This window comes from Bombina bombina, chromosome 7, assembly GCF_027579735.1.
Source record: "Bombina bombina isolate aBomBom1 chromosome 7, aBomBom1.pri, whole genome shotgun sequence".
Taxonomy (NCBI): domain Eukaryota; kingdom Metazoa; phylum Chordata; class Amphibia; order Anura; family Bombinatoridae; genus Bombina; species Bombina bombina.
In genome coordinates this window covers 175,063,694-175,080,746 of record NC_069505.1, presented here as the reverse complement: position 1 = coordinate 175,080,746, position 17,053 = coordinate 175,063,694, and the positions used below count along the sequence as shown (strand labels likewise).

The 17,053-nt window shown below is 41.2% G+C and overlaps 1 protein-coding gene across 1 annotated transcript in view; it reads right to left on the bottom strand.

Annotated features, from left to right (window-relative positions):
* The window catches only part of CARS1 (cysteinyl-tRNA synthetase 1), a 163,495-nt gene that overhangs the window by 133,309 nt on the left and 13,133 nt on the right, over positions 1-17,053 (bottom strand). Inside the window, 2 exon segments of the mRNA XM_053720430.1 lie at positions 8,194-8,343; positions 9,169-9,267. Of these exon segments, the coding sequence (XP_053576405.1) occupies positions 8,194-8,343; positions 9,169-9,267 (249 nt within the window).

The following is a 17,053-nucleotide window of genomic DNA, read 5'->3' as shown; positions in this document are numbered from 1 at the left end:
CTTCAGTCATAACAGTAGCCATATCCTGTAATGTGATTTGTAATGGCCGCCCAGCTGTACTCGGCGCTACAATATCACGCACCTCCCTCTGAGCGGGAGATGTAGGTACTGACACGTGAGGCGAGTTAGTCGGCATAACTCTCCCCTCGTTGTTTGGTGAAATTTGTTCAATTTGTACAGATTGATTTTTATTTAAAGTAGCATCAATACAGTTAGTACATACATTTCTATTGGGCTCCACTTTGGCATTGCAACAAATGACACAGGTATCATCTTCTGAATCAGACATGTTTAACACACTAGCAAATAAACTTGCAACTTGGAAATACAATTCAAATAGAATAATATTAAAACGTACTGTGCCTTTAAGAAGCACAGAAGATCTATGACAGTTAAAAATTAATAAATTGAAACAGTTATAGCCTCAATCCTTGTAAACAACACAACTTTAGCAAAGGTTTAATCCCATTAGCAAAGATAACAATTTCTGAAAGCAGGAAACAAATTACAGAATAAAAGTTTTTATTTCAGTCAAACTATAATTCTCACAGCTCTGCTGAGAGAAATTACCTCCCTCAAAATAAGTTTTGAAGACCCCTGAGCTCTGTAGAGATGAACCAGATCATGCAGGGAATACAATGAGTTGCTGACTGAAATATTTGATGCATAGTAAAAGCGCCCCTCCCCCACACACACAGCAGTGAGGGAGAACAGAAACTGACAGAAAAAACAGATTTAAGCAACTGCCAAGTGGAAAAATGGTGCCCAAACATTTATTCACTCAGTACCTCAGCAAATGAAAACGATTTTACATTCCAGCAAAAACGTTAAACATAATCTCTAGTTATTAAACAGCTTTATGTCTTTCTTACAGTGTAATTCTAGTGAAGTACCATTCTCCCAGAATACTGAAGTGTAAAGTATACATACATGACATTATATCGGTATGGCAGGATTTTCTCATCAATTCCATTGTCAGAAAATAAAAACTGCTACATACCTCTATGCAGATTCATCTGCCCGCTGTCCCCTGATCTGAAGTTTACCTCACTCCTCAGATGGCCGAGAACAGCAATATGATCTTAACTACTCCGGCTAAAATCATAGCAAAACTCTGGTAGATTCTTCCTCAAACTCTGCCAGAGAGGTAATAACACACTCCGGTGCTATTTTAAAATAACAAACTTTTGATTGAAGATATAAAACTAAGTATAATCACCATAGTCCTCTCACACATCCTATCTAGTCGTTGGGTGCAAGAGAATGACTGGGAGTGACGTAGAGGGGAGGAGCTATATGCAGCTCTGCTGGGTGAATCCTCTTGCACTTCCTGTAGGGGAGCAGTTAATATCCCAGAAGTAATGATGACCCGTGGACTGATCACACTTAACAGAAGAAACAGAATTTATGCTTACCTGATAAATTACTTTCTCCAACGGTGTGTCCGGTCCACGGCGTCATCCTTACTTGTGGGAATATCTCTTCCCCAACAGGAAATGGCAAAGAGTCCCAGCAAAGCTGGCCATATAGTCCCTCCTAGGCTCCGCCCACCCCAGTCATTCGACCGACGGACAGGAGGAAAAATATAGGAGAAACCATATGGTACCGTGGTGACTGTAGTTAGAGAAAATAATTCATCAGACCTGATTAAAAAACCAGGGCGGGCCGTGGACCGGACACACCGTTGGAGAAAGTAATTTATCAGGTAAGCATAAATTCTGTTTTCTCCAACATTGGTGTGTCCGGTCCACGGCGTCATCCTTACTTGTGGGAACCAATACCAAAGCTTTAGGACACGGATGAAGGGAGGGAGCAAATCAGGTTACCCAAACGGAAGGCACCACGGCTTGCAAAACCTTTCTCCCAAAAATAGCCTCCGATGAAGCAAAAGTATCAAATTTGTAAAATTTGGCAAAAGTGTGCAGTGAAGACCAAGTCGCTGCCTTACATATCTGATCAACAGAAGCCTCGTTCTTGAAGGCCCATGTGGAAGCCACAGCCCTAGTGGAGTGAGCTGTGATTCTTTCAGGAGGCTGCCGTCCGGCAGTCTCGTAAGCCAATCGGATGATGCTTTTAAGCCAAAAGGAAAGAGAGGTAGAAGTCGCTTTTTGACCTCTCCTTTTACCAGAATAGACGACAAACAGAGAAGATGTTTGTCTGAAATCTTTTGTAGCTTCTAAATAGAATTTTAGAGCACGGACTACGTCCAAATTGTGTAACAAACGTTCCTTCTTTGAAACTGGATTCGGACACAAAGAAGGTACAACTATCTCCTGGTTAATATTTTTGTTAGAAACAACCTTTGGAAGAAAACCAGGCTTAGTACGCAAAACCACCTTATCAGCATGGAACACCAGATAGGGCGGAGAACACTGCAGAGCAGATAACTCTGAAACTCTTCTAGCAGAAGAAATAGCAACCAAAAACAAAACTTTCCAAGATAACAACTTAATATCTATGGAATGTAGAGGTTCAAACGGAACCCCTTGAAGAACTGAAAGAACTAGATTTAAACTCCAGGGAGGAGTCAAAGGTCTGTAAACAGGCTTGATCCTAACCAGAGCCTGAACAAATGCTTGAACATCTGGCATAGCTGCCAGTCGTTTGTGTAGTAAGACAGATAAAGCAGAAATCTGTCCCTTTAGAGAACTCGCAGATAATCCTTTATCCAAACCTTCTTGCAGAAAGGAAAGAATCTTAGGAATTTTTACCTTATTCCAAGGGAATCCCTTGGATTTACACCAGCAGATATATCTTTTCCATATTTTATGGTAAATCTTTCTAGTTACCGGTTTTCTGGCCTGAACCAGAGTATCAATCACCGAATCTGAAAACCCACGCTTTGATAGAATCAAGCGTTCAATCTCCAAGCCGTCAGCTGGAGGGAGACCAGATTTGGATGTTCGAATGGACCCTGAACAAGAAGGTCCTGTCTCAAAGGTAGCTTCCATGGTGGAACCGATGACATATTCAACAGGTCTGCATACCAAGTCCTGCGTAGCCACGCAGGAGCTATCAAGATCACCGAGACCCTCTCCTGTTTGATCCTGGCTACCAGCCTGGGAATGAGAGGAAACGGTGGGAACACATAAGCTAGGTTGAAGGTCCAAGGCGCTACTAGTGCATCCACTAGAGTCGCCTTGGGATCCCTGGATCTGGACCCGTAGCAAGGAACCTTGAAGTTCTGACGAGACGCCATCAGATCCATGTCTGGAATGCCCTATAATTGAGTCAACTGGGCAAAAATCTCCGGGTGGAGTTCCCACTCCCCCGGATGGAATGTCTGACGACTCAGATAATCCGCTTCCCAGTTTTCCACACCTGGGATGTGGATCGCAGATAGATGGCAGGAGTGATCCTCCGCCCATTGTATTATTTTGGTCACTTCTTTCATCGCTAGGGAACTCCTTGTTCCCCCCCTGATGATTGATATACGCAACTGTCGTCATGTTGTCTGATTGGAATCTTATGAATCTGGCCTTTGCAAGCTGAGGCCAAGCCCTGAGAGCATTGAATATCGCTCTTAGTTCCAGAATGTTTATCGGGAGAAGAGACTCTTCCCGAGACCATAGTCCATGAGCTTTCAGGGATTCCCAGACCGCGCCCCAGCCCACTAGACTGGCGTCGGTCGTGACAATGACCCACTCTGGTCTGCGGAAGCTCATTCCCTGTGATAGATGGTCCAGGGGCAGCCACCAACGGAGTGAATCTCTGGTCTTCTGATCTACTTGGATCACTGGAGACAAGTCTGTATAGTCCCCATTCCACTGTTTGAGCATGCACAGTTGTAATGTTCTTAGATGAATTCGTGCAAAAGGAACTATGTCCATTGCTGCAACCATCAACCCTACTACTTCCATGCACTGAGCTATGGAAGGACGAGGAACAGAGTGAAGAACTTGACAAGCGCTTAGAAGTTTTGACTTTCTGACATCTGTCAGAAAAATCCTCATTTCTAAGGAATCTATTATTGTTCCCAAGAAGGGAACTCTTGTTGACGGAGACAGAGAACTTTTTTCTATGTTCACCTTCCATCCGTGAGATCTGAGAAAGGCCAGAACGATGTCTGTATGAGCCTTTGCTTTTGAAAGGGACGACGCTTGTATTAGAATGTCGTCCAAGTACGGTACTACTGCAATGCCCCTCGATCTTAGAACCGCTAGAAGGGACCGAGTACCTTTGTGAAAATCCTTGGAGCAGTGGCTAATCCGAATGGGAGGGCCACAACTGGTAATGTCTATCCAAAAAGGCGAACCTTAGGAACTGATGATGTTCTTTTTGGATAGGAATATGGTACGCATCCTTTAGATCCACGGTAGTCATAAATTGACCTTCCTGGATAGTGGGCAGAATCGTTCGAATGGTTTCCATTTTGAACGATGGTACCCTGAGAAATTTGTTTAGGATCTTTAAATCCAGAATTGGTCTGAAGGTTCCCTCTTTTTTGGGAACTACAAACAGATTTGAGTAAAATCCCATTCCTTGTTCCGTCATTGGAACAGGGTGTATCACTCCCATCTTTAACAGGTCTTCTACACAATGTAAGAACGCCTGTCTCTTTATTTGGTTTAAGGATAAGTGAGACATGTGGAACCTTCCCCTTGGGGGTAGTTCCCTGAATTCCAGAAGATAACCCTGAGAAACTATTTCTAGTGCCCAGGGATCCTGAACATCTCTTGCCCAAGCCTGAGCAAAGAGAGAGAGTCTGCCCCCTACTAGATCCGGTCCCGGATTGGGGGCTACTCCTTCATGCTGTTTTGTTAGCAGCAGCAGGCTTCTTGGCCTGCTTACCCTTGTTCCAGCCTTGCATAGGTTTCCAGGCTGGTTTGGGCTGTGAGGCATTACCCTCTTGCTTAGAGGATGCAGAACTAGAGGCCGGTCCGTTCCTGAAATTGCGAAAGGAACGAAAATTAGACTTATTCTTGGCCTTGAAAGGCCTATCTTGTGGAAGGGCGTGGCCCTTTCCCCCAGTGATGTCTGAGATAATCTCTTTCAATTCTGGCCCAAAGAGAGTTTTACCTTTGAAAGGGATGTTAAGCAATTTTGTCTTGGATGATACATCCGCTGACCAAGACTTCAGCCAAAGCGCTCTGCGCGCCACAATTGCAAACCCTGAATTTTTCGCAGCTAATCTAGGTAATTGCAAAGCGGCATCTAGAATAAAAGAGTTAGCCAACTTAAGTGCGTGAACTCTGTCCATAACCTCCTCATATGGAGTCTCTCTACTGAGCGACTTTTCTAGTTCTTCGAACCAGAACCACGCTGCTGTAGTGACAGGAACAATGCACGAAATGGGTTGTAGAAGGTAACCTTGCTGTATAAAAATCTTTTTAAGCAAACCTTCCAATTTTTTATCCATAGGATCTTTGAAAGCACAACTATTCTCGATAGGAATAGTAGTTCGCTTGTTTAGAGTAGAAACTGCGCCCTCGACCTTAGGAACTGTCTGCCATAAGTCCTTTCTGGGGTCGACCATAGGAAATAATTTCTTAAATATAGGGGGGGGGGGGAACAAAAGGTATGCCGGGCTTCTCCCACTCCTTATTCACTATGTCCGCCACCCGCTTGGGTATAGGAAAAGCGTTGGGGTGCACCGGAACCTCTAGAAACTTGTCCATTTTGCATAATTTCTCTGGAATGACCAAGTTGTCACAATCATCCAGAGTAGATAACACCTCCTTAAGCAGTGCGCGGAGATGTTCTAATTTAAATTTAAATGTCACAACATCAGGTTCAGCTTGTTGAGAAATTTTTCCTGAATCTGAAATTTCCCCATCTGACAAAACCTCCCTCATGGCCACTTCAGATTGGTGTGAGGGTATGACAGAACAATTATCATCAGCGCCCTCCTGCTCTTCAGTGTTTAAAACAGAGCAATCGCGCTTTCTCTGATATGCAGGCATTTTGGATAAAATATTTGCTATGGAGTTATCCATTACAGCCGTCAATTGTTGCATGGTAATAAGCATTGGCGCGCTAGATGTACTAGGGGCCTCCTGCGTGGGCAAAACTGGTGTAGACACAGTAGGAGATGATGTAGTATCATGTCTACTCCCCTCATCTGAGGAATCATCTTGGGCAATTTCATTATCTGTGGCAGTACTGTCCTTACTTTGTTTGGACGCTATGGCACAATTATCACACAATTTTGAATGGGGAGACACATTGGCTTTCATACATATAGAACATAGCTTATCCGAAGGCACAGACATGTTAAACAGGCTTGAACTTGTCAATAAAGCACAAAAACCGTTTTAAAACAAAACCGTTACTGTCTCTTTAAATTTTAAACAGAGCACACTTTATTACTGAATATGTGAAAAAGTATGAAGGAATCGTTCAAAATTTACCAAATTTTCACCACAGTGTCTTAAAGCATTAAAAGTATTGCATACCAATTTTCAGAGCTTTAACCCTTAAAATAACGGAACCGGAGCCGTTTACAAATTTAACCCCTATACAGTCCCAGCTACAGCCTTTGCTGTGACCTAACCAAGCCCAGAGGGGAATACGATACCAAATGACGCCTTCTAGAAACTTTTCCAAGCACTTTCAGGTCCTCACACATGCATCTGCATGTCTTGCTCTCAAAAACAACTGCGCAGTAATGGCGCGAAAATGAGGCTCAGCCTATAACTGGGAAAGCCCTTCCTGACTGGAAAAGGTGTCTAACATAGTGCCTGACGTTAAAAAACGTTCCCCAAGTTTATAAGTGTGAATTATCAGCATAAACATGTATAAAATGTCCAAATAAAGCAATCGATTTAGCCCATAAAAGTGTCTACCAGTTTTATCGCCCATATTAAGCCCTTTATTCTGTTTGAAACTAAGAAAATGGCTTACCGGTCCCCATGAGGGGAAATGACAGCCTTCCAGCATTACACAGTCTTGTTAGAAATATGGCTAGTCATACCTTAAGCAGAAAAGTCTGCTAACTGTTTCCCCCAACTGAAGTTACTTCATCTCAACAGTCCTATGTGGAAACAGCAATCGATTTTAGTTACTGTCTGCTAAAATCATCTTCCTCTCACAAACAGAAATCTTCATCCTTTTCTGTTTCAGAGTAAATAGTACATACCAGCACTATTTTAAAATAACAAACTCTTGATAGTAGAATAAAAAAAAAAAAAACTCAATTTAAACACCACATACTTTTAACCATCTCCGTGGAGATGTTGCCTGAGAATGACTGGGGTGGGCGGAGCCTAGGAGGGACTATATGGCCAGCTTTGGTGGGACTATTTGCCATTTCCTGTTGGGGAAGAGATATTCCCACAAGTAAGGATGTCGCCGTGGACCGGACACACCAATGTTGGAGAAACAAAATACGTTGTTTGCTGTTTTTAACACAATCTGTTTTTTATGTTTACTTTAATTTAACTTTGTTTAAACAAAAGGAGCACTGTTTCGTATCCCTTTAATAAGTGGGTGCTAGGATTTCTATAGACACAGAAAAAAATAAAAATGAACCAACACTGTCCACACAATGTTTAAAAACATTTAGGATGTCACAAAAAGTTTATAAAGAAAATTGTAATTATTTCTGACATTGCTGATAAGAGAACAATAAACAGCATGTGATTATGATATAGTTATTATACGAGATACTTTGCAATATATTAAAGTAAGGCTCTCTCTGTGATTCCAGATAGAAAATATAAAAAAAATACTAGTGAAGGCTTACGCTTATAAGGAACAAACACATGCAGAAATAACATCTATGTAAATACTTAGATATTCAACTAAATAACATTGGTGATTATGGAGACTGAGCTATACGTATCTTGCCTTATATAATTGAATTATTCACACTTGCTACAATAATTACATCATCCCTACACTTGCTTGTCTTTAGAGTAAACTGTATTTCACTAAAACTTTATTAGCATTGCAGTATATTAGTACATAAAGGGAAGTGGCGTGTATATATTATTTGGATATGTACAAATACAATACCAACTCCAGCATATGTTTTTTAAAATATTTTATATGGTTATGTAGATATCAGTCAGTGCAGTTTTATAAATGCTTTTTTTGTGGAGGGGGAGGGGGGTGATTTTTCTGCCTCATGTAATTCTCTTTAGAGAAGTAAACACTGTTTAAGAGCAGTGCCAGGTATACTACTGCAGCTAAATGTATATAGCCTGTACAGCGCACAACCAGATAAGCCTGTCGGGTAAGGACCACACTCACCTGAGTGTTCGTCTGCACTTCCTGAACATTTGCAGTTTTACCCATTGCTTCTTCAAGAGGACGGATAGCGGTGGTCACTGCATTCTGGATTTTTTCCAGCATCTGCTTTTTATCTGGGTCTGTTGTCTCCTTTACCTTTGCTGAAAATGGCTAGAATGATTGAGGAACAATATAATAGGAAAAAGAGAACAAAAACCTTACTAATGATTTCATTTATAAACACATTAGTGCTGAACTGTTGCACAGCTAGATTTACAATTAGACAGAGATAAATGAATAGAGATAGACAGGCAGATAGATAGATATACAAATAGATATACAGAAAATAAGAGACAGTAACTGATAGCTGAATAGAGATAGAGAGCGATAGAGCAATAACAAAATAGGTTGATCAATAGAGAAATAGATAAAAATAGAAAGATATAGAGATATTGATAGAGAGAAATTAAAATAGAAAGAAAAAGAGTAGATTAACAGATATACAGAGAAAGAGACAGTCATATACTGATCATCTTTACTGCAACCGAACATTTCAGTAACCCTTATGATACATTTTTTAAAGGGACATTAATCTCTAAATAAATGATGGATAGAATGATGCATTCAAATAATTTATGTTTTCTATTATTCTGTATAATAGTGTCTAGGAAACAATTTGATGTATAAAAAAAAAAGGCACCAATGAGACAGACTTCAGAACTTAATACATAACAGTTGAAACACTTTGTCCTATTTTGGCACATTTGACTTGCCGTAGTTCTTCTTACTGCAGCAGGTAGCAAGTATGAAGTGAATACAGAGTTCTCAGGTTTGGGATTACAGAGTTTTGGGCAGAGAAGAGGAATGTTAAATGAGCACTATAGTTACGGTTGGTTTAGCCGACCACTACTTTTCAATAAAAGTAAAATAAAGTACACACAACATGCGGACAGGAACTTGCTCAAAGACCTTAAAGAGTTAATCAAATGTGCATACCTCTAATGCGATTTTAACATCATTCAGTAGGTTAAGTGGCTGTGGTTGGCTCTCTTTATATTGCTGAAATAAATGGTTTTGTCGTGCTCGCTTAATTATCTACATAATGAGAAAAAAAAAACACAATAAGAGTTATTCAAATAAATACAAACCAATACAGATCCACATGGTGAGGGGATAGCGCTCTGTATGGACTTAACACAGACAACAGACGAGGTAAACCACATTCTGAGGACCTGGAAACTAAATTGATGACATTTAAAGGGACACTCTAGAGCAAAAATAAATTGTATCATTTCATTAGATCAGGTTCTTTTTAAAGAAACTCCCCTCCTCTACTAGAGTTTAATCCCTACAAAGTGGTTATATACACAGTTAATGATGTGCTCTTCAGAAGCGGATACAGCTGGTGAAGAAATGAGAAGCAGGCATACACACGTATGCTTCAATCACTGGCAGTAACCTCAAACGGAGCAGAATGGGGGTGTTCCAGGAGTGCAAATGTAACTCTTTAAAAAGAGTTAATCACATAGTAAAAGAATTAAATGGTTTAAAATTAAAAATTCTACTTTTTCTACAATGTCCCCTAAACTTTCCCTTAAAGTGATTGTAAACTTAAATGAATTAAAGCCCAGGATCAAAAAATAATCTTAAAAACAGGGGCACTTTAATTCAATAAAGTTTACAAAGACACTTCATTTTAAAAATACTTACCACTGCATTATGGTAAACATAACGCTGATCCTCTGCCCGTATCTCCTGCTTTCTTTAACAGATCTGTAACAAATCTGACTTACTCCAATCGTTGCATGCCCCACGAGCTGGAAGCCAAAGGGGAAACGCAACGATTAGAGGAAGCCGGATTTGTCATCCATATGAAAGCAGAAGATGTTTTCCATAACGCAATGGTATTTTAAAAAATAAGCGTCTTTATAATCTTTAATAAATTAAAGTGCCCCTGTTTTTAAGATTATTTTTTTGATCCTGGGCTTTAATTGATTAAAGTTTACAATCACTTTGTCATTTGTTTGCTACCTTTAAAAAACTTCAGTTTTTTATTTGTATTATAAAATGTTAAACAAGGGTATTATTGATGTTTGTTCTAGGTTAAAGGGACAGTCTACACCCAATACTTTATTACTTATTGTTACATACCAGACAAGCATCCTACAACAGGTTCCACATCTATAAGCTTGTAAGAAGTACATGAAACTTTTAAATAATCATTGTTTGTTAGCAGCTACAAATGGCTGCCAAGCCCTGCCCACAAGTTTCTTCTTGTCAAGTTAGCTGTTTTCTTGTACGACAGGTTAGCAGTGTACATTTAATATTTTACAGTTAGCTATTTTAAATTGCACATGGAGAAACTTAACATACCAAGATATATACGCAATAGGTGGGCGGGGCTCGGCAGACATTTTCGGCTTCTATCAAACAATGAATATTTAAATGTTTCATGTACTTCTTACAAGCTTTTAGATGTAGGACCAGTTGCAGGTTGCTTCTCTGGTATGTAACAATAAGTAATCAAAATTATGTATTGGGTCTAAACTGTCCCTTTAAATCTAGACAAGCTTTCCTACATTCTTTAGTAAATACTTTCCATAAAATAACTTGGAAATTGTTAAGCCCAGAAGTGTTGTTAGTAAATCTAGCCTAATATTCCCCTAAGAGAGGAAAGCACTGCACTTCATTCAGAGCGCTTATAGCAAAGGCCCATGTATAGATCGCCGCTAGAAAAAAACCGAACTGCTAGATTACGAGTTTTTGTCGGTAAGGCTTGAGGGTCTAACGCTCCTTTTTTTCCCACCGCTCCTTTAAGCCAATGCTGGTATTACAGCTGATTACTTTGGGGCAATTTGTAATTTAGTATAGGGTAGGGAAATATTATTTTGGTGGACTTTTTTATTTTATTAGGGGGATTAGATTAGGTGTAATTAGTTTAAAATTCTTGTAATTCTTTTTTTATTTTCTGTAATTTAGTGTTTTTTTTTCCGTAATTTAGTTTATTGAATTTAATTGTAATTAATTGTAGGTAGTTTAGGTAATTAGTTTATTGATAGTGTAGTGTTAGGTGTAATTGTAACTTAGGTTAGGATTTATTTTACAGGTAATTTTGTACTTATTTTAGCTAGGTAGTTATTAAATAGTTAATAACTATTTAATAACTATTGTACCTAGTTAAAATAAATACAAAGTTGCCTGTGAAATAAATATAAATCCTAAGCTAGCTACAATGTAACTTATATTGTAGCTAGCTTAGGGTTTATTTTATCGGTATTTAGTTTTAAATAGGATTAATTTATTTAATTATGTTAAATTTATTTCGTTTAATTTAAATTATATTTAAATTGGGGGGGGGGGTAGGGTTAGGTTTAGACTTAGGTTTAGGGGTTAATACCTTTAATATAGTAGCGGCGACGTTGGGGGTGGAAGATTAGGGGTTAATAAATGTATGTAGGTGTCAGCGATGTTAGGGACGTCAGATTAGGGGTTAATAAAAATTTAACTAGTGTTTACGAGGCGGGAGTGCGGCAGTTTAGGGGTTAATACATTTATTATAGTGGCGGCGATGTCCGGTCGGCAGATTAGGGGTTAAATAATTTTATTGTGTTTGCAATGTGGGGGGGGGGGGCTCGGTTTAGGGGTTAATAGGTAGTTTATGGGTGTTAGTGTACTTTTTATCACTTTAGTTAAGAGTTTTATGTTCCGGCGTTAGCCCATATAACTCTTAAAGGGACATTAAACACTAAACACATGCTAGATAGAATGATGCATTCAAAGAAAAGATTAGTCCATAACTAACATGTAGATGTATTTTTTAAAGTTTCATTAGTTGTTTAAAAAGTGACAAAAACAGAATTTATGTTTACCTGATAAATTTCTTTCTCCAACGGTGTGTCCGGTCCACGGCGTCATCCTTACTTGTGGGATATTCTCTTCCCCAACAGGAAATGGCAAAGAGCCCAGCAAAGCTGGTCACATGATCCCTCCTAGGCTCCGCCTACCCCAGTCATTCGACCGACGTTAAGGAGGAATAATAGCATAGGAGAAACCATATGGTACCGTGGTGACTGTAGTTAAAGAAAATAAATTATCAGACCTGATTAAAAAACCAGGGCGGGCCGTGGACCGGACACACCGTTGGAGAAAGAAATTTATCAGGTAAACATAAATTCTGTTTTCTCCAACATAGGTGTGTCCGGTCCACGGCGTCATCCTTACTTGTGGGAACCAATACCAAAGCTTTAGGACACGGATGAAGGGAGGGAGCAAATCAGGTCACCTAAATGGAAGGCACCACGGCTTGCAAAACCTTTCTCCCAAAAATAGCCTCAGAAGAAGCAAAAGTATCAAACTTGTAAAATTTGGTAAAAGTGTGCAGTGAAGACCAAGTCGCTGCCCTACATATCTGATCAACAGAAGCCTCGTTCTTGAAGGCCCATGTGGAAGCCACAGCCCTAGTGGAATGAGCCGTGATTCTTTCGGGAGGCTGCCGTCCGGCAGTCTCGTAAGCCAATCTGATGATGCTTTTAATCCAAAAAGAGAGAGAGGTAGAAGTTGCTTTTTGACCTCTCCTTTTACCTGAATAAACAACAAACAGGGAAGATGTTTGTCTAAAATCCTTTGTAGCATCTAAATAGAATTTTAGAGCGCGAACAACATCCAAATTGTGCAACAAGCGTTCCTTCTTTGAAACTGGTTTCGGACACAGAGAAGGTACGATAATCTCCTGGTTAATGTTTTTGTTAGAAACAACTTTTGGAAGAAAACCAGGTTTAGTACGTAAAACCACCTTATCTGCATGGAACACCAGATAAGGAGGAGAACACTGCAGAGCAGATAATTCTGAAACTCTTCTAGCAGAAGAAATTGCAACTAAAAACAAAACTTTCCAAGATAATAACTTAATATCAACGGAATGTAAGGGTTCAAACGGAACCCCCTGAAGAACTGAAAGAACTAGATTGAGACTCCAAGGAGGAGTCAAAGGTTTGTAAACAGGCTTGATTCTAACCAGAGCCTGAACAAAGGCTTGAACATCTGGCACAGCTGCCAGTTTTTTGTGAAGTAACACCGACAAGGCAGAAATCTGTCCCTTCAGGGAACTTGCCGATAATCCTTTTTCCAATCCTTCTTGAAGGAAGGATAGAATCCTAGGAATCTTAACCTTGTCCCAAGGGAATCCTTTAGATTCACACCAACAGATATATTTTTTCCAAATTTTGTGGTAAATCTTTCTAGTTACAGGCTTTCTGGCCTGAACAAGAGTATCGATAACAGAATCTGAGAAACCTCGCTTCGATAAAATCAAGCGTTCAATCTCCAAGCAGTCAGCTGGAGTGAAACCAGATTCGGATGTTCGAACGGACCCTGAACAAGAAGGTCTCGTCTCAAAGGTAGCTTCCAAGGTGGAGCCGATGATATATTCACCAGATCTGCATACCAAGTCCTGCGTGGCCACGCAGGAGCTATCAAGATCACCGACGCCCTCTCCTGACTGATCCTGGCTACCAGCCTGGGGATGAGAGGAAACGGCGGGAACACATAAGCTAGTTTGAAGGTCCAAGGTGCTACTAGTGCATCCACTAGAGCCGCCTTGGGATCCCTGGATCTGGACCCGTAGCAAGGAACTTTGAAGTTCTGACGAGAGGCCATCAGATCCATGTCTGGAATGCCCCAAAGTTGAGTGACTTGGGCAAAGATTTCCGGATGGAGTTCCCACTCCCCCGGATGCAATGTCTGACGACTCAGAAAATCCGCTTCCCAATTTTCCACTCCCGGGATGTGGATAGCAGACAGGTGGCAGGAGTGAGACTCCGCCCATAGAATAATCTTGGTCACTTCTTCCATCGCTAGGGAACTCCTTGTTCCCCCCTGATGGTTGATGTACGCAACAGTCGTCATGTTGTCTGATTGAAACCGTATGAACTTGGTCCTCGCTAGCTGAGGCCAAGCCTTGAGAGCATTGAATATCGCTCTCAGTTCCAGAATATTTATCGGTAGAAGAGATTCTTCCCGAGACCAAAGACCCTGAGCTTTCAGGGATCCCCAGACCGCGCCCCAGCCCATCAGACTGGCGTCGGTCGTGACAATGACCCACTCTGGTCTGTGGAATGTCATCCCTCGTGACAGGTTGTCCAGGGACAGCCACCAACGGAGTGAGTCTCTGGTCCTCTGATTTACTTGTATCTTTGGAGACAAGTCTGTATAGTCCCCATTCCACTGACTGAGCATGCACAGTTGTAATGGTCTTAGATGAATGCGCGCAAAAGGAACTATGTCCATTGTCGCTACCATCAACCCGATCACTTCCATGCACTGAGCTACGGAAGGAAGAGGAACGGAATGAAGTATTCGACAAGAGTCCAGAAGCTTTGTCTTTCTGGCCTCTGTTAGAAAAATCCTCATTTCTGAGGAGTCTATAATTGTTCCCAAGAAGGGAACCCTTGTTGACGGGGATAGAGAACTCTTTTCCACGTTCACTTTCCAGCCGTGCGATCTGAGAAAGGCCAGGACGATGTCCGTGTGAGCCTTTGCTCGAGGGAGGGACGACGCTTGAATCAGAATGTCGTCCAGGTAAGGTACAACTGCAATGCCCCTTGGTCTTAGCACAGCTAGAAGGGACCCTAGTACCTTTGTGAAAATCCTTGGAGCAGTGGCTAATCCGAAAGGAAGCGCCACGAACTGGTAATGTTTGTCCAGGAATGCAAACCTTAGGAACCGATGATGTTCCTTGTGGATAGGAATATGTAGATACGCATCCTTTAAATCCACCGTGGTCATGAATTGACCTTCCTGGATGGAAGGAAGGATAGTTCGAATGGTTTCCATCTTGAAAGATGGGACCTTGAGAAATTTGTTTAAGATCTTGAGATCTAGGATTGGTCTGAACGTTCCCTCTTTTTTGGGAACTATGAACAGATTGGAGTAGAACCCCATCCCTTGTTCTCTCAATGGAACAGGATGAATCACTCCCATTTTTAACAGGTCTTCTACACAATGTAAGAACGCCTGTCTTTTTATGTGGTCTGAAGACAACTGAGACCTGTGGAACCTTCCCCTTGGGGGAAGTCCCTTGAATTCCAGAAGATAACCCTGGGAGACTATTTCTAGCGCCCAAGGATCCAGAACATCTCTTGCCCAAGCCTGAGCGAAGAGAGAGAGTCTGCCCCCCACCAGATCCGGTCCCGGATCGGGGGCCGATATTTCATGCTGTCTTGGTAGCAGTGGCAGGTTTCTTTGCCTGCTTTCCCTTGTTCCAGCCTTGCATTGGTCTCCAAGCTGGCTTGGCCTGAGAAGTATTACCCTCTTGCTTAGAGGACGTAGCACCTTGGGCTGGTCCGTTTTTACGAAAGGGACGAAAATTAGGTCTATTTTTTGCCTTGAAAGGCCGATCCTGAGGAAGGGCATGGCCCTTACCCCCAGTGATATCAGAGATAATCTCTTTCAAGTCAGGACCAAACAGCGTTTTCCCCTTGAAAGGAATGTTTAGTAGCTTGTTCTTGGAAGACGCATCAGCCGACCAAGATTTCAACCAAAGCGCTCTGCGCGCCACAATAGCAAACCCAGAATTCTTAGCCGCTAACTTAGCCAATTGCAAAGAGGCGTCTAGAGTGAAAGAATTAGCCAATTTGAGAGCATTGACTCTGTCCATAATCTCCTCATAAGGAGGAGAGTCACTATCGAGCACCTTAATCAGTTCATCAAACCAGAAATATGCGGCTGTAGTGACAGGGACAATGCATGAAATGGGTTGTAGAAGGTAACCCTGCTGAACAAACATCTTTTTAAGCAAACCTTCTAATTTTTTATCCATAGGATCTTTGAAAGCACAACTATCCTCTATGGGAATAGTGGTGCGTTTGTTTAAAGTAGAAACCGCTCCCTCGACCTTGGGGACTGACTGCCATAAGTCCTTTCTGGGGTCGACCATAGGAAACAATTTTTTAAATATGGGGGGAGGGACGAAAGGAATACCGGGCCTTTCCCATTCTTTATTAACAATGTCCGCCACCCGCTTGGGTATAGGAAAAGCTTCTGGGAGCCCCGGCACCTCTAGGAACTTGTCCATTTTACATAGTTTCTCTGGGATGACCAAATTTTCACAATCATCCAGAGTGGATAATACCTCCTTAAGCAAAATGCGGAGATGTTCCAATTTAAATTTAAAAGTAATCACATCAGATTCAGCCTGCTGAGAAATGTTCCCTAAATCAGTAATTTCTCCCTCAGACAAAACCTCCCTGGCTCCCTCAGATTGGGTTAGGGGCCCTTCAGAGATATTAATATCAGCGTCGTCATGCTCTTCAGTAACTAAAACAGAGCATCCACGCTTACGCTGACAAGGGTTCATTTTGGCTAAAATGTTTTTGACAGAATTATCCATTACAGCCGTTAATTGTTGCATAGTAAGGAGTATTGGCGCGCTAGATGTACTAGGGGCCTCCTGAGTGGGCAAGACTCGTGTAGACGAAGGAGGGAATGATGCAGTACCATGCTTACTCCCCTCACTTGAGGAATCATCTTGGGCATCATTGTCATTATCACATAAATCACATTTATTTAAATGAATAGGAATTCTGGCTTCCCCACATTCAGAACACAGTCTATCTGGTAGTTCAGACATGTTAAACAGGCATAAACTTGATAAGAAAGTACAAAAAACGTTTTGAAATAAAACCGTTACTGTCACTTTAAATTTTAAACTGAACACACTTTATTACTGCAATTGCGAAAAAACATGAAGGAATTGTTCAAAATTCACCAAACTTTCACCACAGTGTCTTAAAGCCTTGAAAATATTGCACACCAATTTTGGAAGCTTTAACCCTTAAAATAACGGAACCGGAGCCGTTTTAAGCTTTAACCCCTTTACAGTCCC